This window comes from Apus apus, chromosome 15 (assembly GCF_020740795.1).
Source record: "Apus apus isolate bApuApu2 chromosome 15, bApuApu2.pri.cur, whole genome shotgun sequence".
Classification (NCBI taxonomy): domain Eukaryota; kingdom Metazoa; phylum Chordata; class Aves; order Apodiformes; family Apodidae; genus Apus; species Apus apus.
In genome coordinates, this window is record NC_067296.1 from 6064115 (window position 1) to 6086998 (window position 22884).

General features: G+C 45.6%; 2 protein-coding genes across 2 annotated transcripts; one reads left to right on the plus strand and one right to left on the minus strand.

The window, feature by feature from the left end:
• The first annotated feature begins 5393 nt into the window (after positions 1-5393).
• SERINC3 (serine incorporator 3) lies at positions 5394-13686 on the plus strand. The gene is made up of 10 exons (XM_051633238.1): positions 5394-5477; positions 5897-6058; positions 6487-6680; positions 8132-8211; positions 8925-9062; positions 9889-10058; positions 10720-10810; positions 11219-11396; positions 11786-12013; positions 12733-13686. Exons 1-10 carry the CDS (start codon positions 5439-5441, stop codon positions 12869-12871), a joined length of 1419 nt encoding a protein of 472 aa, XP_051489198.1. The 5' UTR covers positions 5394-5438; the 3' UTR covers positions 12872-13686.
• A 386-nt stretch (positions 13687-14072) lies between these two features.
• Positions 14073-22088, minus strand: TTPAL (alpha tocopherol transfer protein like). Its single transcript, XM_051633243.1, has 5 exons — positions 22056-22088; positions 21501-21953; positions 20601-20794; positions 18608-18718; positions 14073-17874 (listed from the first exon to the last, which is right to left on the minus strand). The coding sequence occupies exons 2-5, from the start codon at positions 21937-21939 to the stop codon at positions 17599-17601; spliced, it is 1020 nt and encodes a 339-aa protein (XP_051489203.1). The 5' UTR covers positions 21940-21953; positions 22056-22088; the 3' UTR covers positions 14073-17598.
• Positions 22089-22884: the final 796 nt, after the last annotated feature.

Here is a 22884-nt window from a genome sequence, read left to right on the forward strand (position 1 = left end):
TTCCTGCCCCCAGCACACGTGGCCACAGTAAATGTTGAGCCTTGCCAGCTCCTGCCCTCCCCTGCCTTCAACAAACTGCTTGATTCAGTCTCTCTTGGACAACAGCCAACCCTACTGAACTCCATGATGGGACTAGAGATGATTGTATTATTAGATTCCCCTAGGGTACTTATTTCTCTAAATAATCTAGGATGGGAAAAACGTCTCTAGAAAGAAAAATTCTCTGACTCACTCTCCAATGCCATGGAAGTTCAGAGCAACCAGAAAAGAGTTAACATCACAGCCACCCCCCAGCAGTATTTCAGAGTTTCTAAATACAGAATTCCTTTCTGATCTGGATGCCCATTTTTGTTATCTTAAAAGTATTTCTGGAACTCTTGGCCAACTTTAAACAAACAAACAGGGAGAAATATTTGTGAAGATAACGTAGTTGAGTGTGTTTGGTTGATGAGTCTTCCTAAGTTGAAGGATTTCATTTTTAGACCTAATGTCTTTAAAGCTTGTGAACAGGAGAAAAAAATTGCTCTGGAGACTTTAAATCACACAACCATCCCAGCTATTGGCTTTGGAATAACAACCATTCAACTCAGGAGATATCAAACGTGGGAAGGCATTTATCTGACGCATCTATATGATCATGTGAACTCCTTCCTCAAGGGGAAACAGCCTCTCTGCTGGGGAAGGAACTGTTTTCCCTTGTTTATTTATTTATTTTTAATGACAACAACATAAGCAACTGTACCACACTAAATGCTCCTGGCACGAGTGCAAAAATGCAACATCTAAAATGTCAGCTGGTACGCTGGGAGGATTGATATGATTTAAAAGATTTATGAGAAAAAAACAATTTCTCTAGCTTCAGAGCATCCTGGAAAGCAGCAGCACCAGTGTGGGGGACAATGAAAAAAAATAAAAAAAGAGGGGAAAATAAATCTCCAGCTAAAAGAAATAACCACGGGCAGTAGGATCCTGCTTTGCTCTTTTTAGTGTGAGAGAAAACTGGGTCAGGAACTCATCTGACTTTACACTGAAAGATGAACCAACAGAGCCTGCCATGGCTCTGGGATGTGCTGGTTTTCTCACTCTACACATTGACTCACATAGTCCTGTGGCTCACACCTAAAGCCACACCACTTGTCACTGCTGGAGGCAGGATGAAATCCAGAAAATCCTGACTTTTCCTCCCACTATTGTTTCACTAGAAGCTGTTCTGCTGCAGCTGATAGGAGAAGAGTGGCCAGCTGGATTGCAGTGCAGGGCCTCCTGGGAGAGATGGGGTCACAGAGACAGGGGAAATAAATCCTGGCTTAATAAAAAAAGACACATCAGGCAAGGAAAAAAAATCATGGAAACATCTGAAACAATAAACTCAGCAACATTTGTAAGGGTGCTTGGACAATGCTCAAGCAGAAGTTTGCCAGCCCCTTCTGGGTTAGATCCTGCTCCCCAAAGGGCCCTGCCTGAGTATCCTGAGCTGTTTGCAGGGATTCCATGTCCACCACCTTTCACTCCCTCCTCCTTTTTACCAATCATCTGTTGCTCGTCCCTTCCTTGGTTCATTCACAGATGTCACTGCAGATCTTTTGTACCAAATATTCCCTCCAATATATCTTGGTGTTGTCTTGTTTGCTTGCTTTAAGTAAGCTTTTATTTAATGGTATTTAAATATTTTTGATACATTTAAGTTTCACTAATGCATCCATAAATAATGAGATTAAACAGCTTGATAATATAATTCCAGGGTATTGGATAAAGGTGAATGTTTCTCCCCATCTGTTTTACCAATAATTCAAGTGAACTCAGTTTCCAGACATGATCTCGAGTGAACTGAAGCCAGTGAAAAGGTCTCTGGTGACTTATAAGGACTTAAAGGAGATTGAAGAAAGGTGTCCTATAAAATAAATTCCTGGCCAAACAAAACTGGAAAGGCACAAAGATTACAATTCCTCTGTCATAACAGCAGTGACTCATCCCGTTGCATAGTCACTTGGGGTGAAAAAGAAAACAGTTACTCAATCTCTGAGGGATTTAGGCACAGAAGGATATATTATGCAAGTTTTAGCAGCGTTACTAATGGCCCTGACGCTCACAACTCTGCTGTGACTCTCCCTCAGCTCAGCCCATCACAAATAAGTTATGACTCACGGATCCATGACAGGAGGGGAAAACAGGGAGTCTAAGAAGTGCAGAGGCAGGTGCTAATGCAGGCACAGAGCACGCAGGCAAGGGAGGATGAGGGTGACAAATCTGTGAGCAAAGAACTGTGGAGGAAAGACAATTGCATGTTTGAAGACTTGGGAGTGTGGACTAGGTTGATTTTTCCTGCACTCAAATTGCAGGGGCCTGTGAGTGCCAAGCCAGGCTGTGCACAGAGAAGAGCCAAACTGCTGGCACGGGTCACTTGATACTTGGGAGGTGCTGGAACATCTTGATTTGGTAGAAGCTATTAACTCTGACCATTTAAAGGCTAATTAAACCCGCTGGAGGTTTCAGCCATGGCAGTATTTTGCCTATTATCTAATTACTAACTTCCTCACGGATGGAGGGCTTTGACAGCCATCCTCAAAGCATGATTGAAGATCTGGATTGTGGAACAGACCTCAAAGCCTGAATTAAACAGCTGGGAGAGCAGTTGTCCCTAAAGAAAACTCTGTAAGTCTTTATGCTCTGGAGATCCAATCAAAGTGCAGCTATAAATACTGTTTAAAGCCAAACACTTCATGGAAGTCAAATCATTAGGATGGTTATGTTAGAAAGCTGAAGCTGATACCTCAAAATGTGGAAGTTTCTGCAGGCCAGAGCACAGTGAGGTGTTTAGACCTGTATGTCTAAACAACACTACTGTAGAAACACAGACCATGTGTGATTTTTTAATTTTTACAGTTGGTTTGACCCAGCCAGTCCAATTAGCAGTTCCCTTCACCCAGCTGAAAGATCCTGGGTGGTCAAAGGATTATTCCATGATAACATGTATGTGGGGTTTGTTACCTACAAAAAATACAGCAAGGCAGGGACCCTCAAATACTCTGAGGAACACCAGGATGTGTTCTGCATTTTTGTTACCACAGAAGGGAGACCCTTGAGATTAACAAGAGTAGCACTAAGGACACAAGCTTGAGTGACATCTTCTGATGAGCTCAGCTGCACAAAAAAGCTGCAGAGAACTGCCCTCAGGTGACTGTATCTGGCACGTTTCCCTTCAATATTAGCTAGTTTCAAGGTTTTTACTCTAGGCATTTCAACTATCAGGTAGATATGTATGGGATGTAGCAGATAGATATGTAAGGGATGCACCATTTCATTCTGCTGTCAGAACTGATTAACATACCAGAGCAGGGTATTTTTGTACCATCTGGGATAACCTCCTGCCATATCCTGTCTCATTCCCACAGCTGACAGTCACCAGGCTGACTTCACCATTATCTCCTGTTAAACACGTGTGGTTCGAGGTGATGTTATGCAGAATCAGAGGGGGGTTTATGTTGGGAAGTAAAATGAGTACTTGGAAATCTCTTGTTACGTGGACAGTGTAAGGGAAAAGCTTTTTATCTGTATCCTTCATCTTCTCCCAGCATAATCCAGCGGAGGATCTCACAGTACTTAACAAAACTGTCAGTCTCACAAATTTCCTGTGAAGAGAGCATTGTCAGACTCAGGATTTAGCTGAGTTTTTTATCACTGTGTTAGCAGCACACCTATGAAATTCTTTACTCAAGAAGGGAACAAAGAAATTTGGATTCTGCCTTTATTCTGCAGACATTCATGTGAATAAACAGGGAGGTGGCAAAAGCCTTATTGCAGGTCCAACTGGTGCACCCAAAAGGGTAATAAAAATGCTCATAATACAAAATAATAAATAAATAATAAAGGCTCATGCATTATCTGAGGGAAACACAGTTTCAGTGATTTATGGTGTGATCTTTTTCAGAAAGAAGCCTGTATGTCTTCATGACAGAGGGAGGTGATGTGCAATAGCTGGAACTGCTGACCCTGCCCTCTGTTACGTTGCAACACTAGCACCAATTAAATAGCTCCAAACTGCTTTCCCAAACTTCTGTGTAAACTTTTGTCACCTTCTTGCTGCCCTTGGGTCCTCAGGGCCACATCTCACCCGTTTCCTTTGCTCCCAGATGAGGAGTGTAGTCACTCAGCTGTCTCTCCCCAACTCCCCCAAACTGCAAGTCCTGCAGCTTGCTGGTAATCCCAGCCCAGGAGGCCCCTGGCTCTGGGCAGCAGCTCAAAGGCTCTTTTCACGTGGTTCCTTTCCCTCATTTTCCATTTTAAAGGAGTACATCTCTTGCTTCTACAGCCGTGCGCCTCCAAACATGAGTGGGGTGTGACTGGATGCAGAAGGGGCACCTTGAAGAACCCCAACCTGGGAAAGGCTCAGACTGTCCCCCTGCCCCCAGAGCCCTGGCACCAGGCTACACGGGCTGAACGTCCTGGGCACTGCTCAGCAGGAGGCAGGAAGAAAGGGGCAGCAACACGAGGCGAGTTCTGCAGCATGAGCGCTTGAGTCCTCATCATAATGGGGCAAGAGTGGGAACCAAACACAGGGTTTTTTCCCTCAAACAGCTCTGAGAGACTGAGAAGGCTCTTGGGCCTCTGGCAGGGTGGCTGACAGCTTTGTCCCCAGCCACTGCTGGCTCCCTGTGACCCACGCAGGGCTGTACTGGCACCCTCTGATTCCCACAGGAACCTATGTCAGGTAGTGGGAGCCTCTCGCCCGCTTCCTCAGGCTTCCCGGGCCCTGCGGGCAGCTCAGCGCTGCAGCGATGACTCGGCTGGAACTCACGCAGCTTCAACGCGGCCTCTGCCCGGCCGTGACGCCTGTCCCCGCGCCCGGCGGGGCCCGGTCCCCTCAGGACCCGGGAGGGCAGTTGTACCCGCGAAGGAGGGACACGGGGGTGGCAGGGAGCCTGGCAGGCTGCCGGCGCTTAGCGGCAGGGAAGCGCGGTGTGCTGGGCCGCACAGCCCCGCTGTGGCGGGGGCGGCCCGGTGCCAGGCCCGGTGCCGGTGCCAGGCCCGGTGCCAGGCCCGGTGCCGGTACCAGGCCCAGGCCCGGCGCGCCGCCCGCTGCCGTGGCAACCGCTGCCATGGCAACCCGAGGCAGCGGGAGGCGTTGAGTGGCTGGCGGGCCTGCCGGCCTCGCTCATTCATTGGCTGTGCTGCTGGGGGATCCGCCCACTCGGGCTCTTGGACCAATCAGCGTCCGCTCTCCCTACGAGCTCGTTCATAAACAACAAGAGGGCCCCCCCCCCTCCCTGTTCATCCTCCCGTTCTGTCCTGCCTTCCCATTGGTCGGCGGCCGCCCCAGAGCGCGTCACGGGGGCGGGAGGAGCCAATGAGCGGCGGCGACGCGGGAGGGTGGCTTAGCTGGCTGAGGCCGGCGGGGCGGAAGCCGGAAGTGGCGGCGGAGGAGCCTGGTCGGCGGCGCCATGGGGGCGGTGTTGGGGGTCTGCTCGCTGGCCAGCTGGGTGAGCGTCGGCGGGACCTGCCGCACAGGCCCCGCACCGGGGAGCCTCCCGCTGGCCCCCTCCTGTGGCCGGTGGGCCGGGGGCCGGTCCCTGCGGGGCTGGGGGCGGCTCCAGGCCGGGGTGCCGCGCTCCTGCCTCGCCTGGCCCGGGGCGGGTCGTGGCCGGCGGGGTCTGGCCTCGCCGGGCCGTGTCGGTGGCTGCGGGTCCGCCGCTCGGTGCTGGCCCCGTGAGGCGGGGCACCTTCGGGGGGCTGTAAACACGGTGCTAGGCGGAAACTCCCGTTAAAGGGTTTATCCGCGAGGTGCAGAGGGGAGCGGAGCGGCTCCAGGCAGGGTCTGGGCTTCCCTCGCTCGGTGTGGTCGAACAGCCCGGGGTCGGTGCCGAAGGGAACGCCCTCATTGTTCCCGTCTGCCCTTCAGATTCCCTGCCTGTGCAGCGGTGCCTCCTGTTTGCTGTGCCGATGTTGTCCCAACAGCAAGAACTCGACGGTGACGCGTCTTATCTATGCCTTCCTCCTCCTCCTCAGCACTGTTCTTGCCTGCATTATGCTGGCACCAGGGATGGAGGAGCAGCTGAAAAAGGTATGGGGGGGGGGAGGGGGAACCTCTTTCCAGCTGTCTGCAAAGCTGTTAGTTGTGCCAGTGACTTGATTGTGTTTGCTGGGAATGGGTTACACGAGGGACACAAGCACCGACTGTGCTTTGTTCCCTGAGTTGAGTGTTGATAGCAAATGCTGGTAGATGGCTGTGAATGTAGGTTTTTAAGTACGTGCCTGCTCTCTGAACCCGCCCAGACCTGGACAGGGGCAGCTATTACCAGAGTCCTGCTGCTTGGTGTCCTCATCTTCCTGTGAGGACCCAGGACAGCAGGGACGATGGTGAGGCCTGGGCAGGCTGCCTGAGCACAGGCTCTCCCAGGAGAGAGCTGCCCCAGAGCCTGAGCTGCTCGAGTGCTTGGGGAACGTGGTTGCCAGTCCCCGTGCCCGTTCCCAACTGGTGTCTGTGCTCAGATCCCTGGGTTCTGTGAGGAGGGCCTGCACAGCAGGCTCCTGCCCGCCGGCGGCGTCGCCAGCTGCGAGGTGTTCGTGGGCTACCGGGCCGTGTATCGCATCAGCTTCGCCATGGCTGTGTTCTTCTTCCTGCTCTCCCTGCTCATGCTGGAGGTGAAGACAAGCAAGGACCCCAGAGCTGCGGTGCACAACGGGTATGTGTGTCAGCCTCCTGGCTGGGCTGCCCACTCGGGTCCTCTCTTTCTCCTCTCAAGAAGGTGATGGGAGGGCTGGAGCAGCTCTGCTCTGAGGACGGGCTGGGAGAGTTGGGGTGTTCAGCCTGGAGAAGAGGAGGCTCTGGGGAGACCTTAGAGCACCTTCCAGTGCCTGAAGGGGCTCCAGGAAAGCTGGGGAGGGGCATTGTACATGGGCTTGTAGTGAGAGGACAAGGGGAAATGGATTAAAACTGGAAGAGGGGAGATTTAGGTGAGACATCAGGAAGAAATTCTTCACTGTGAGGCTGGTGAGACCCTGGCCCAGGTTGCCCAGGGAAGCTGTGGCTGCCCCATCCCTGGCAGTGTTGAAGGGCAGGTTGGATGGGGCTTGGAGCAACCTGGGCTGGTGGGAGGTGTCCCTGCCCATGGCAGGGGGTTGGAACTAGATGAGCTTTAAGGTCCCGTCCAACCCAAACCAGTCTGGGATTCTGTGATTCTATAATTTAAACTGGCAGTGCTCAAAAATTTCCCTGACCCTTCTCAAAGAGTGGGAGGCTTGTTTTTATTCTGGGTGTTCTTTATGTTCTTTTTTATGTGATATTTTTTTTTTTCCCCTAAATGTGATTTCCCTCCCTCCCAAAAAAATGTTACTTATTTCAGTTGATAGCTAACACCAGCCTGACTTGGTAGTCCAGCAGAAGCTGGTTTCTGAGTCACTGATTTACCTGGGTTAGTTCTGGGCTACAAGACTGGATTATAATAAAACCATCTAATTTGAGTGGGACCTTTGGAGATCATCTGCTCTACCCCTCTGGTCAGAGTAGTAAAAACCTGGAGCAGGTTGTTGGGGATCTTGTTGAGTTTTGAATGTCTCCAAGGATGGGGAATGCTTTGACTTGTCTGGGCACCCTGTGCAGTTTTTTTTTTGCACAATCTCAAACTGAAGTTTCTCTTTTTGCAACCCACCTGTGTTGCCTCTTGCCCTTCTGCTGTGCCCCTGCAGGAGGAGTCTGGTTTGAGGCAGCTGAAGAGACCAGTTAGGTTTCCCTTTTCCATCTTCCAAGCTGAGCAGTGCAGAGTTAGCCCTCTTCCCCTCAAGGATGAGCTGCTGACTCATGTTCTGTTTGCTGGAGCAGGAGCTTCTCTTTCAGCAAAGCTCTCCAGCTCCCAGTCAGTCCTTTTGCCTGGAGTTTTGTCCCAGGTTCAACACTCTTTATTTGCCTTTGTTGAGGTTTCTCTCAGTCCCTGTTTCCAAGGTACTGAACCGTTGCTTCATCCTCTCCCCCTGATTTGATGAACATGATCTGCAGTCCCCCTGTACACAACATTTTTTCCTTTAAATCCCTGTTAGACCCTCACCTATGTGCAGCAACCTGCTTGCAGATAGTGTAAAACATCACTGTGGTGTGCAGAGTCAGACCAATATTTTCAACTTGTATCTTCTCTTGAAGGTTCTGGTTCTTCAAAATTGCTGCCATTGTGGCTATAATGGTTGGAGCATTTTACATTCCTGAAGGGCCTTTCACAACAGGTACAGTTAATATGTCATCAGGGAATTCTGCTTAATAAACCTTTCCCCAGACTTACCAGGCTATAGTTGTGATAGTGAAAGTTACCTTGTAGAAGACACATGTTCTGTTCTACTGAATTAAGAGTATCTTGGTTCACCCAGTATCTTGGTGACCAGCTGAAGTTAAGGGAGCAATCAGTCTCTTTCCCAGGGTGTGGGTGTTGGGGGTCAGTAGTTTCAGTGACACTCCATGACATGATTGCTACTGGGCTGAGTCTCCTGACATCTCTTAGGTTAGAGGCAGCTCAGGACACTCACAATTACTGAACAATTCCCTAGAGTCTCTGATAACCTGTCCCAAGAAACCTTGACGGTCTGGCCACATCACAGGAACTTGAAGGGGTTGTTGATACTGGATGAAATGTGGGATGATGGTACTTGTGTAGGCAAAGATGTCCTGAGTTGGGTCTTGCATTCATTCTGGAAACAGACTGAGCTAAACATTCCCATGCTTGGCTTGACTGGCATAGGCTGCACCCTGGAATAGCTGGGACTCCTCACATGCTTCTGCAGGACAGAGGCCAAAGTGATTTAACAGCATCTACATTTCTAAATATAGTTTCAGTTTTTTTCAGTATTTTTCTGAAGTATAATGAGGAACTTTTATTTATTTTTAACTGGGATGATACACAAATTATGAGAGCTAACCCTGTTTTTCTTGCCCTTTTTTCTAGCTTGGTTTGTTATTGGTGTTTGTGGAGCTTTTGTCTTCATTCTTATCCAGTTGGTGCTTCTTGTGGACTTTGCTCACTCCTGGAATGAGAGCTGGGTTGAGAGAATGGAGGAGGGAAATACTAAATGTTGGTATGCAGGTAGGAAGCTTAACCTGTAAAGGATTTGTTTCTGCTGGCCAGTACTCTGCAGAATATCACTTACTAGTTAGCAAACATATCCTGGAATTACACTCCAGCCTGGAGTCACTAGTGGAAACGTTTGGAATTAATAGCTGCAGTGTTGCCTTCTTCTGATGAAATAACATGCAAAATATTTTAGGCTTGTGATGAGCAGAGCTGAGAGCCACAAGAGCCAACACTCGGTGAGTTTGCAGGTGTTTGAGTGTGGAGCCAGGAGCCTGGATCTCTCCAGCTCTGACTTCGCTTTGTCACTTCCCTGCAGAGGTCCCCAGGGAGGCAGTGGCTGCAGTGCCACACACAGTGTGACTCCCTGCAGGCTCTGACCACCGAATTACAAGGTGCTAATTGTTGTGGTTCTTTGGCTCCCAGCTATGAATGTTGCAGCAGCACTTTGTAGCTTCTTACAAGGAATGCAGAGTGGAACTGGAAATGGGTGGCATCTAGCATAGAAGGGGGAATTCAGGGCTTGTAAATAGCCCATGAGAAGTGTGCAGACAGCACTGTCACTTTCACACTGTGGCTTGACATCAGTTAAACCAATTAAACTGCTGCTGAAAGGCAGGTCTTATTCCCCTGATGGCAGCTTTGGCTTTCCCCTGAGCTACACTGCTCAGTGAGCCAAAGCAGAAGTGTAGCTGTACCTAGTTAAATGCATTCTGCCAGTCTAGTTTCCTAACCAGACTTCCAAGTGAGGAAGAGGGACAATCTCTTTACAGTGATAACTGGTCATTAAATCACCTCAGATGTACTGTTAAACTACATGTGTTATTTTTTTCCCTTCCAGCTCTGCTGTCATGTACAAGCTTGTTCTATGCCTTGTCCCTGGTTTTTATTGTGCTCTTCTATGTTTTCTACACGAAGCCTGATGCCTGCACTGAGAACAAGTTCTTCATAACTATTAATATGCTCCTGTGCATTGTTGTCTCCATCGTTTCTGTCCTTCCAAAAGTCCAGGTATTATCTTTCTCTATTTCCTTCTGACATACAAAGCAGGGAAGTAGGGTATAGTACCAATTCAGTCAGACAGAATAACTTTAAAATTTAGCTATTGTAGCTGTGCTAGTTAGGAAAATTTCAAGATTAAAAAAAATCTTGATCTGAAACCAGTTCACTACACAGTGACATAATTGCTGAAGAGAGACTTTTTTGGTCTGGCATTGTTTTGGACTTCCATGTGGGGCACTGCTGGCTTGGTTTTAGCATTGAAGGTTCTGGCAGAACAGAAAAACCCATTAGGGAAAAGCAAAATAGGCTGGGAATTTATTTGCTTTATAATGTGGCTTTGAAATTAGGGGTAAGTATGTTTAACATGAGAGGAAGCTTGCATGCTAGTTGACTCTGAACTGGTATTGCTCAAATAAATCACCTGCTAGATTCATATCTCCTAAAGTGTTAAACAAGTTGGGATTAACTCAGGAAGAACCCATAACCCAGTCTGGGGCACAGAAAAGCTGGATTCTCTCCAGTCTTTTAAACATAGAAGAAATCCCAATGCATTTCTAAACAAGCTTTTAATTTTTCCAAGTTGCTGAATGTGTGGCAGCAGGGTACAACTACCCAGCTGTGGGGAAAGTTTGCCCTTCTGACCTTGGCTTGCTGTTCTGTCTTTGAACAGGAGCATCAGCCTCGCTCTGGCCTCCTCCAGTCCTCTGTGATCACCCTCTACACCATGTACCTCACCTGGTCAGCCATGTCCAATGAGCCTGGTAAGCAACAGCCTGTCTTGAGTGACACTTGGGTGTGAAGCAGAAGCTGTTGATGGGGCTTGAAGTTATGACAGATCCCTGTGTGGGGATTGCTGATCTGTGTAGGTAAAATCCAGTGAGGCAGTAAAGCTGACACTACTGAAACCATCACCTTGCCTCTGTCCAGTGCTAAACTGGGGGATTTGTGAGGGGAAAGAAAACAGTGGCAGGGCATACTGGTTTTATTTATTACACTCTTGCCTAGGTCATGGGAAGCAAAAAAATATTCCATGCCATTGCAGCCTCTGGGGAATCAAGGAGATCAGCAATTAAAGGGAATGACAAAATTGTAAGCTTGCCTGTCATCTTTTCTTAGCTAAATGCTGTCAAAGCTCATCTCTCTTTAATCTGCCTTGAAATCCCTTTCAGAACGAAGCTGTAACCCGAGTTTGCTGAACATCATTACCCAGATAGCTACACCCACAGCTGTTCCAGAAAATACCACGGTCCTACCAGCTACTCCAGCTCCACCCAAGTCCCTACAGTGGTGGGATGCCCAGAGTGTTGTTGGGTTGGTGATCTTTGTGCTGTGCCTCTTGTATTCCAGGTAGGACTGCACTGCTTTCAGACGGTGAACAGTTGTGATTTGTCTGCCTCTTTGGTTGAATCAGTATCTAGTGAAAATGCACCTGCATTTATTCATATCCAGCTGTGATTTCTGCATGTCCTTTTGTGGGTGAGGCCAGGCTTTATTAGCCCAATTCAGATAACAGAACAAAACATGTTAGGAGACCTGGGAACAGTGTTTAACAGGGCTAACAAAAGCCTGGATGAAAACAGATCTCTGAGGAGCTTTCTTGTGTTTCCCAGTGGATTAAAAAAAAAATGTTACTTGCTAGAGCAAGACATGCACTGTGGTCTGTGACCTGCTTTGTTAGCAAGCACAGCTAACTGGAGAGGGAGTTTGTAACCACATCTCTTTGGGTTACCCTGCAGCATTCGCTCCTCCAGCAACAGCCAGGTGAACAAGCTGATGCTGTCTACAAGTGACAGTGCCATTCTGGAGGAGACTGGGGGAACAGGCAGTGGGGCTGCAGAGGAAGGAGAAGTGCGCCGTGTCCTGGACAATGAGAAGGATGGTGTGCAGTACAACTACACCTTCTTTCACTTCATGCTCTTTCTCGCCTCTCTTTACATCATGATGACGCTCACCAACTGGTACAGGTAAGAGCAAGAAAAAGGGGTGGGTTGTTCATGTCAGCCAGTGTGTTTTGGTGGACAGGGGACTCCTGCCCAGCTGATGAAAGTGCTGTCCCTGGGCCATTTCCATTAGAATTGGGCCTTCTCAGTTCTGTGCTGATGTGAAAAACCCTGTATCAAAGATTAGCAGCTGTTGTCTTAGGGGGACTGTGTTGCAGCTGCGAGGACAGAAAGTGTGGTTGCCATCCTTCAGATATGCAAGCAGCAGGAAGGTCACAGGGAACTGGCTTGAGGTGGCCTCTTGGGAAGTTTGTCAGAGGCCACCCTAATGTCACTGGCTCTGCACCCTTGGGAAAGGTGTGCAAGGACAACCATATGTGCCACTTAAACAGAGAGATGATTTTCTAGATCTGTTTGGAGCACTTGAACCAATCCTCTGCTGCTGCAGCTTGTAACTGCTTTCCCCAGGATGCCCCCTTGCACAAATTAGCAAATACACTTCTAGAGCAGCAGCCACAGGGAAATGACTGCATAGCTCAGTGATAGGTTTCCTTTAAAAGCAGCACATCAAGAAATGCAGCCAGGAAACTGCTGGTGTAGTTGTCTCATCATACTCCTCCCACAAAGGCTCTTGCACTGGAGTGTCCCAAATGATTGTCCTAGTTTAAGAATCATTATGAGAGGTAGCAAGGAGCAGTGGAAGGTGCCTTCTACATCTATTAACTGACTTCTTTACTTTTTAGCCCTGATGCAGATTTTAAAACTATGACAAGTAAGTGGCCAGCCGTGTGGGTGAAGATAACCTCCAGCTGGGTTTGTCTCCTTCTCTATCTTTGGACCTTAGTGGCTCCTCTTGTCCTTACTAACAGGGACTTCAGTTAAACTGCTGTACCTCTCTGAGCTTGCAGAAGTGGGGAACTTTTTTGCTGGAAGCCAAAATGTTCAAAACTGACTAATGTTAGTTATTCTGTCCATGTTGCTGTTTCTTATGTGACTATTAAGATGCAGGTGGATAGAAAGTCCTGTATTGCATAGTGCTTGATGCAGGATGGAAGTTATTATCAGCTCTTTCTATTTTAACCTTTGGTCATGGTTAACTTGTTACTGCATTTTTTTTTTTAAACTCACTACAGCTGTGCTGTCAAAGCACAAAAGAAAATACCTTTTCTGTCCTATAGCCACAACTTTTCTATTGAATAGAAGTAACACTTAGCTAAATATGAAGTAATATATTTTAAAGAACAATTTTATTCAGCATAATGCACTACTATGTTCATGCTTCAGTTCCTGGAAGCATAAGCTATGCTGCTTGATTTCTACATTCCACTGCAGAAGTTGTTTTAAATTTATACTTACCTTCCTGTGTTGTGGCAAAAAACCCCAACCCTTTATTTCTCACCAAAGAACAAAACTTTGAGGTTGAAAAATCTGTTAACTCTAATTCCTTTTAAGAACAAACTTGCCCTTTCTAAGAGGCAACTTCTATAGTAACTTCTTTTTTTAATACCTCTGCCAAATATTGAGTGGTAAGTGTATGACTAGCTTAAGCAAATTTATGCTTATGATGGAAAAACAGCTTCTAGTTGTTTCACTTGTCTTAATATGCTTATAAAAATAATATACATGAAATTATTATTATGGGCACTAAGGCTTTTGCACTGTAAACTCGTTTGAATAAAGCAGACTAACTACTGAAACTGTCCCAGCTCTGTTTAGGAGTATTAAGAAGCAGCAATTATTCTCCAATGCATACAGTGATTAAATTGCTAATTAGCTCCTGCAGTGTGCAGCCAGATGTGTTCTCCATGCAGCAAATAGTAAGTCATGATATATACCTTTTGAAACAAACAGCATCTTCCATGGGGTTCTCTGAATGTCAAATCCTATTCCTTGATGTTGCTCAGGTACAGTTGTTCAAGTACAATTTAGTTCTGCAGCAGAAAGCAACACTTTCTTCTAATTTAATGCCATTACAGTGGCAATGACTTAGTTACAATGGTGTGTTCAGTGTGGAATTGAAGTGCATGTTGTTACTGACTTTTAGAGTAAAATACCTCAAGATGACACAAACAAATTGAAAATATCAATTAGCAGCTGTTACAGTGTGTTTATTCACCCAGTCATGCAGCATAAAATTACACATTTTGACCACTCCATTTTATAAAATGCATTATAAAAATAAATTTTGTCAAAGTAAGATGTACACGTAACCACCCAACACCTCTAGGCCCACATACAACAGAAGGCAAAATTATTAGTTTGAGTAACATTATGATTAAACTCATGCCAAAATGAGACTTAACACAAAGCAAAACAAAACTACTTTACTAATTTCCTGAAGATACCTCAGGGTTTATAACACCCATTTGCAAGAGTATAAATTCAAGTACTTTTATGTACAATATGCAGCCACCTTTTTGTCCCACTTAAAGGCAAAAGCCCTGGGTGCCCAATGCAGTTCAAGTATCTTTCCTTATTATGCACTGGATTTGGCAGGGATGGCTTAAGCACTGGGCAAGGCTTGAAACCTCTGGAAACAAAGTTATTTCAACTGGAGAAAAGAAGAGATCAGTTCTAGTGCTATGAAAGAAAGAAACAAAAACAAAACAAAACCCTGTATGCTTTTTCTGTCTCTTAAGTTGCAGATAAGGAGACTCTATACTTTAAACAAGAGTTTATTTTCCAAATGCTGACATGAGGAATTTTGGGAACAGACTGATTCCTTTGCTAGCAAGTGCTGAAGCTCAAAGAACACTCAGCTCAGCAGTCAGGCATGTATCAGACAGAGCTGTGCTTTCTGTAAGGCAAGCCAAGCACTGGTCACAAAGCTGACAAGGGTTAGAGATACAGCTCAATCAAATTGCAGCTCTGAGTTCTAAAGCCAAAAGAGAGCAAATTAGAACTACCAGATGCCTGACAAAGGTAAGCCTGGCTTAATTCAAGCATCCTGCCATCAACTGCCCAGCAGCCAGCTGTGAGAAAAAGAAGTTCTGGAGGCATAGCACAGGCTGTGTCAAGCCCTGATAACAGCCTTATCTATTATGTTTAAAGCATAAGCTTCAGCTTAGTTTCTGTGAGCAGAGGAGAGAAGGGGAGGGAGAGATGGATCTAGTTTGCCTACTATTTAAGGCATGCAAGAGAATATAAAAGCCTGAAGAAGGGTTTGGTTTCAATAGAGGGTCCTCAGCCTTCTGCTGAACAACACTACAGTTTAGTTACTTTTTTCTTTGGAGGGCACTAAATTGAATTTTGAATATTCAATCTCCCTCTCAAGTAGTTACATAAATAGATCAATGTAGCTGTTCTTACAGGTTAACTGTCTAAGCCCTTTCAAACCCTGCAGCACAATTAAGGAAGGAATATCAAATACCAGTCATGCCTTGAGGAAAAATGGTCCATCCTAATTTATCTGTTTAATTGTATATTGTGGCTGGAACTAAGAGGCACTAAACCAACATAAACACCACTGCTCTGGCAGTGAAACAGTGTGGGCAGCCACTTACCTTTCTAAATCCTGGTGCTGTGTGCTGCTGTCTTGCTAGGTGGCACAAAGACTGAATTTATCTCTGCAAAACATGCAGCACATGATGGTCAGTGGCCAGCAGTGCTTCTTACCTTATTTTAAATAGATTAAAATGGTGGGGTTTGTTGTGGTTTTCTTCCCCTGCACTAGAGGTAAGGCTGTCAAAGAGGAGTAAAGGATTGACTTACAAAGGTAGGAAAAAAACAGATGTTTTCCATGAAGAAAATTAATCTCTTCCCACCTTTATTCTAAAACAGCTCAAGTGATGAGTTCTCTGCTCCCACAAATTTGGAACTGCCACCCAGAAAAAAGCCTCACAGTTTACCTGTTTTCAAAACCCAGTCTCCTTTGATAATGCCCGGACAACAGGTATGGCATTTGCTATCCCCCTAATTCCAGGATAATGCCTGCTGGCAGATCAGGAAGTCATTTCAGTGGTGGAGGAGTCTCTTTTTGGCAATGCAATCGTGCTGTAGGGGGACTGAGAGGAAGAGAGACATTCAAAAGAAGAGTTTGGCACTTTGAAAAATGAATGTCTGAAATCCTCAAGATGCTTTAGTTTTATATTTACAGAAACATAACTGGTAGCTATAATCACACTTGGCACTAAAGATTTCAGCCAGAGAAAAGTGCTCTAGAGAGAAGTCTCCAATTAGAAGGGGTTTCCTTTTACACCAGAGTGAAATATTTCACCTGGAAGTAACTGCTTTCCTGGTCCTAGTGAGGACCACAGTATTATTGTGCAGAAAAGTGTGTGCAAAGCATGTGCTGACAGTTAAGGTTGAATTCAAGACTGTGAAACAGACTGAACTTGGGGAGTGGGCCCAGCTTATTTAGACATGGGTATCTTACCCTGATTTGACATCGCAGTCTTAGTTCTGTCTCTAGACAAAGACCTAGAAGCACAGGTATACAAGCTACAGGTAAATATTACAGAGAAGATTAAAGTCTAACTTCATAGAGGAACATGACAACCAAAGACAAAAGAGGTCAACAAAGTTGAAGCCAAAATTGTAACAGTTCACAAAAGAGCCCACAGGCACAGTGGAAAAAAAAAAATAATGCTACAATACCAGGAAGTTTAAGAATGTGCTTTCAAAAAGCCTGTCTGCATTTGGTTTCACTGACTGTTAAACTCAAATTCTGCCTAAAGTAACAAGCTGAAGAAGCACCTTGTTGTCTCACATGAAGTATTGTCTTCCACACCTCATACGCCAACTGCTACAAAGTCTCCTTAGGAGTTTTCCGTACGAGTTCCTTACCCAGCTCCTCATCACAGCCAGCTGAAGAAAAGAACAACTGACACTGTGGTAAGGTGACTGACATAGCATTTTCTTACTTGGTCCTGAACCTCATTATTTGGAAGTGTATCATCTAATTAATAGCCTTAGTACTTGATTGGAACAACGTCCTGTTTTCTGAAAATGAAGACTGCATCTGTTTATAAGTGTTCATAGATATTCAAGTAGTTAATCCACCAGTTTTAGGTCTTCCTACTGTGAGGCAGTTTCAGAAATTATCTCTATACTGGTATTCATTCATTTGAACCAAATGTTCATGGAGATAGTCCAGAAATGCCAACTCACAATCTGAACCAACTGCCAAGTTGGACTTCTACTCTTTTTTTAAGCAACCTTCACTGACAGAACTACATTTTGCAGGGTTCAAAAGCAATTTTCTTGTATTGGATTACTGGTGTTTTCAGAAGGAGAAAGGAATGGATGGTCACAAAGCTAGTAAGTCATTTTCACTTTTCACCTGGGCAAGAAGGGGATAAGAAACTATCAAGCTTACCATCCTGCAATATTTTTCTTTATCGTTTAAAAGAATAAGCCAATTTGCATCATTCCCACAGAGGCCGAGGAGCCTCAAGTATCTGCATAACTTGTGCTCTTTGCCTTTATTCTCCCTGAACTCTGCCCTGCCCCCACTGTGCCCTCTTCAGCTTCCTTTGGTTCTACAGTGTAAAGTGCCTTGGCGGTCTGTTCCTGAACTGCAGGTTTAGGAGTAAGGCAGAGTTCACAACATCACCCATCAGAACAGATCTTAACTGTGCTGGAAAACTTCCTTTCCCTGTTTTTTTTTTTTAATAACAGTAATAGAGCTGAGGTTTCATGCCTCGCAGAGAATCATCACACTGCTTTTCATCAGCATCCCCACTCACTAGCATGTCATGGGGAGAGCTGTCACAGGGGAGAACCAGCTGTGAGAAGTCATGCAGGAAGTCCTCTTCAGAGGCTAGCAGCAGCTCATTCCATGCAGAGATGTCCAGCTTCCCTGAAGTACCACCATACTCTTCAGGAAGGATCACTGGAGGAATGTTCTGATGAAGGGAATTGAGATCACAGCCATGAAGAAAAAACTGAAGAAGAAAGCAAAAATACAGCTTTAATCATGCATATCCAGCACTTTACAGCAAATTACTGAAACAGTCAGCTAACAAGCTTCTTCTGGGTTAAAGAGCAAATTTTGGAAGTGATGTATTTATGGGCAAGTGGCAGCACACAACACTGGACAGGTGCAGTTAGACACACCAGTGTGAGAGGTCTTGAGACAATCCAAGTCTAGTGCAGCTTAAATCCCAGCAAGAGAGACCTGACAATTGCTAGTCTGCTGAGGTTCCAAATTCAGCTCTTTCCCCATGCCCAGGGGACTGGAAGTAGTTATCCTTGTGGGAAAAAGCATCACCCTTTGCAACTGCATCCAGAGGATACTAGAGCCATGCAGAATGCTTGCATAAGGGAGAAGCTCAAGGACGGGGCAACACAAGATTTCCTGTGACACCACCTCACAAACAAAGTGTTACTTGCCAAGATAATCCAAGCCCAGGAATGGATTAATGTTGTGAATACACAGCATGTGTACTGAAGATGCATATAAATGTGCCAGTATTAAATCCCTCAAACTTCTCTCTCATGAGGAATTCTCCCAACATGCACATTTTTAAAAACTAAAAGCAGAAAGGACCAGTTAGGTCAAGGAAATGGCACCAACATTCTTCTAGCTATAAGGTTTTTGAATGGTTTTTACTTGCAGCAGCAGAGCAAGGAACTTACAAACATTAGCATTAATGTTAAAATGACACAAATCCTTACCCGATTTGCTATCTTTTCCTTCAGAAAAGGCTTGATGATTGCAAAAATGCCTTTGAATATACGAGGCTCATTTATTATGTTAACGGCTTTTATTCGAATGGGGAATCCATCCTGAAGGGTAAAGAATATGATTATTATTATGCAGTTTAAAAAACATTTGCCATCTTCCTCTTTTTAATAATCCCCTCAGGCTGACTGCCAGCACAACCCACTGGCTCCCAAACTTCCATCTGAGCTACCAACATAAACCAATACTGCAACAGAAATGCAGCTTGTAATAGGGAATAGTCTTAGGATGAGATCCATGGGCATGAAAATAAAGGCAAGAGACAAGAAAACTTTGAATAGAGAATCATACTGCTGTCTGTAAATCTTCAGTTCTTATGTTGTGCTTCATCTTCCCTGATAGAGACATTTAGATAATCACTGTCCTTCACAGGTATTGCCTACCCTAATAAGGATGCAGTTATAAAGTTATGAAGTTATGACCCTAGCTTCTCAGGAGGGCACCACACTAAGAGCCAGAGCAGTCTTCTTCTAACAGTGTTTCCAACTTCAAGATTTGGTGCTCAAGTTGCTCTAAAATGTGTTTTTATATATGGAAGAAATGTACTACCACTATTTTTCTGCCACTCCAACTATTCTGTCATACTAACTGCAAAAGACAAACAGGCCCTGCTGCCAGCAGAGCACAACAGTGCCTCCTATACAAGACAGTTTAAAACAACAGTTAGTTGTGGGATTTCTGCTGGGGAAACTTAATTGTAGAAATATTTTTCCAAGGCAAAAGCTCATGATCAGTAAGGTCTCATGCTACAGTGAAGTTTCTTCCCCTTATAACCAGCTCTCCATTTGCAAAGCAAGCAGTCAGTGCTTGGAGTGAGGAGCAGACAACATGCACTGTATGAGTATTTCTCTCCTCAGGAGGGTCAGGTCAGCTCAGCTCACCTTTACAGATGCAGCTTAGCAAGTTTGATGCAACACACTTATACTCTCCCATACCTTTATGTCCTTTACCAAGTTCAGCTCTTACTTGTTTGTGAATTGCTTCCACTAACAGCAGCAGGACACCCACCCCTTTATTTGTGCAAATTAAATGTGGGCTCAGTTAAATGACACTATTTATATGATAATTTAAAGGAGGGAGTTCTTACATAGTCATTCATAAACTCACTAGTCTCGTCTCCATAAAATCCCCCGATTCCTCCTGAACTTCCTTAGTCCCCCCCCAGATAGAACACACACAACCAGCTCAGGCCAGAAAAAAAGTGATGAGGAAATGAACCCATTCAAGAGAAGTTTTCCTCATCTCACTCCTCCAGATAGTCTGGTCGAACATCAGGTAAAGTCATCAGGCCTTCTTGCCACTCTGGCCAGGTTACTCCTCACTCCTTTCACCTGCCTGTGCTGTACAACTCCACTTGTGCTTACACCCTTGCTCTGACCTGCTCTCCATCATTTTCCTTCCTAACATCTAGTCAGAGAACCTTTTCATTACTTCCTCTTTTGCTATCCCCTATGCTGAAGAAGACTCTCTTCCTTCAGGAAGCAGCTGGAAATGCTCCTCAAATCACACCCATTCAAAAGTCCTCTCTGCAAATTTCTGGCAGCAGTACTTGAACTTGCCTCCCCCAGTGGTCAGTGAGTGACATGCTCCATCTCAGCTGACAAGAACCATTCCTCAGCATTCAGGCAAAATGGTGTCTCCTCTCTGCCTGCAACTCAGTGCTCTCTTATCACTAGCTGGCAGAAGTACTTCTTCTGTTCCACCTCAAAGTTTGCATGTCTAATTAGTTTTAGAGATGCAAAAGTCAGAGAAAGGGCGAGTGAGGTAAGTTGGCAAGGGTCTGAGAGACTGGTTGGGCAGAGATACCTTAAATCTGCTAGTAAAAGCCAAGATGCTTAAGTTTCTGGTGATGTAGTCAAGAACTCTAGAAACAGAAGCAGTCATTTACAATGCACAAGCTTATTTTCCCACCAGTTCAGGTCTTACCTGAAGAATTCCAATCACTTTTTTGGCTACAAAAGGACCAAAATGAGATGCCTTAGATAAGCTGACTCCTTTGTAGTCTGCCAGGATGACAATTCCATTCACCTGGGTCTCTTCGGATTGAATGAGTTTTTCTAACGTTAAGTATATGGCACGAATGTTCTCAGTAATCGGGTAGTTACTGGGTGTCCATCTGTCTGAGGTTACAAGACATGGATGGTTAAGTCAGAGAGTAAATATAAACTGACAATACACATTCCAAAAACTGATCTTCTATTTTCCCAGACTCCTAAAAGTTAAGTCTTGAATAGCCACAGTCTTAGTTCAGAGCAGCCTTTCTTAAGCATGAGATGAATGGCAACTGGTGTTTAGTTTAAGGAGCAAATGCAATGGTTTTAGGAATCCTGTTCTCCACCCAGCACAGCTTATTAGAAGCAGTTTCAGGTCAGAAACAAAGCAGGTAAATGGAAAGGAGGAGAATGATTGAAGAGAAATTTACAGCAAGCCTGGCAGCACTAAAAGCACAGGGAAGGCTCCAACTGTTTACATGGCAGTCAAAGCCATAGGCTCCTCTCTCCACTTACTGTCAAAGCCTCTCACCGTAGGCCAGTAGTACTGCTTCAACTTGAGTTACTACACATCAATTTCTTTCGAGTCACCTAATATTTCATCAACCCACCTCACTGCATTTTCGTTTTGACACAACTGCAGTTATTGCTGACACAGGAAAAGGAACCAGTGTAACAGTAACGACAGACCTGTCTGTTCACAAGTTAGCTCTTCACATTTCAAAGAGAACCTGGGTACTTCGTGTAAGTAACAATAATTCACAGGAGAGCAGAAGATCTTTGGCCCAGACACAGCTCGAAGACGGAGAACAAAGAGATTCATGCATGTCAGTACCTGGACGGATGCAGACAATGTGACGTCCCTCTGGGTCCAGACGAGGCAGCACAGTGACAAAACCAGACTCTAGGACAGGTTTTACTGCAGATGGCTTCAAGTTATTGAAGACCTCAGGCCAGGTCCTCCTACAGGTGTGGTAGTTCACCAGAAGCTGAAGGGCTCGATCGTAATCAAATTTCCTGGCTCTGAGGAATCTTAGCAAAAAAGCATCGTCCAGGCAGGTCCCCAGGGAGGGATAGTCTTTGCACACCATATCTCGGAGTGCCTGCACGTCACGGAGCCTCCATTCAGGTTTCTCCTGGAGCTCTTCCCGGGCTTTGGTGATGAGATCAGGAGACAGTGAACAAACATACTTTGGCCGATCTGGTAAGAACTCGTTGTCTGATGGAGACCCCGCTGATGGACTTGTCCTGGTGCAGTCACTGTCCCCTGACATAATGTGGCAGGAATCTGTCAAAGACCAAGTGTTAGACGTGACAATCCCATGGACTAGGAAGCATATACATTATGTCCCGTATCCCTCCATTTCCCTGCTGACAAGACTGCCCTTACCAGAATCAGCACTGCAGCCAGAAGTACAGTTTACACATGTTAATTCTCTTCCTAGGATTAGAAAGTGCACATTACTCTTAAGTTCTTTTGCCTGCATAGCAGGTGGAAAACAACCTTGGATGAAACCTAACCAAATAAAAGTAAATACATAAATTAGAATTACACAGCTTCCTTACAAAATACAGAATTTAATTTGCCTTCATTATTTCTTAAGTCCAACTGGAAACTGAAGCAAAGTAAACGCAGCCTAGCTAGGCAGGATTCTCACATTTGGTCAAATTATTCCCTCTTATGAGACACTGTCCTAGATGAGCCCAGACAGTGGGAGTTTTCACTAACTTCTCTGGCAAATCTGTACATCAATCAGCACGTCGATGGGAACGTTTTGAGCAATTCAGGAGGAACAGCATTCAGGAATACAAGAAACGGCTGCAGTTCACAGACTGGATGAACAGGTGAGAAAACTACAGGCTCTCATGCCAGCCCTGATGGGCATTCAGGAAGGCTTAATGTAGCTTTCAGTGTGCTGCCAACGTTTCTGAACTGGGAGCTGAATTTCCAAATCCAGTGGCAAAGTGGCGAGAGATGAGTGAAAAATTACAAAATGATTAATTTGGCATTCTCCCTGTAGCTTGACCTGGTACTGGAGGGGAAAAACGTGCCTTTTTTTTGGTCAGCTGCTCCTACTCAGTGTCACTTGCAGCACGCTGTACCACGCCCGGGTGTCACACAGGAGCCACCTGTCACAATAAAGCCTGTCCCAGGTAAGCAGCTTCCCTCTGGCCACTCGGTCGCTTCTCCTGCACCTTTCCCAGTCTCCTTAGGGACG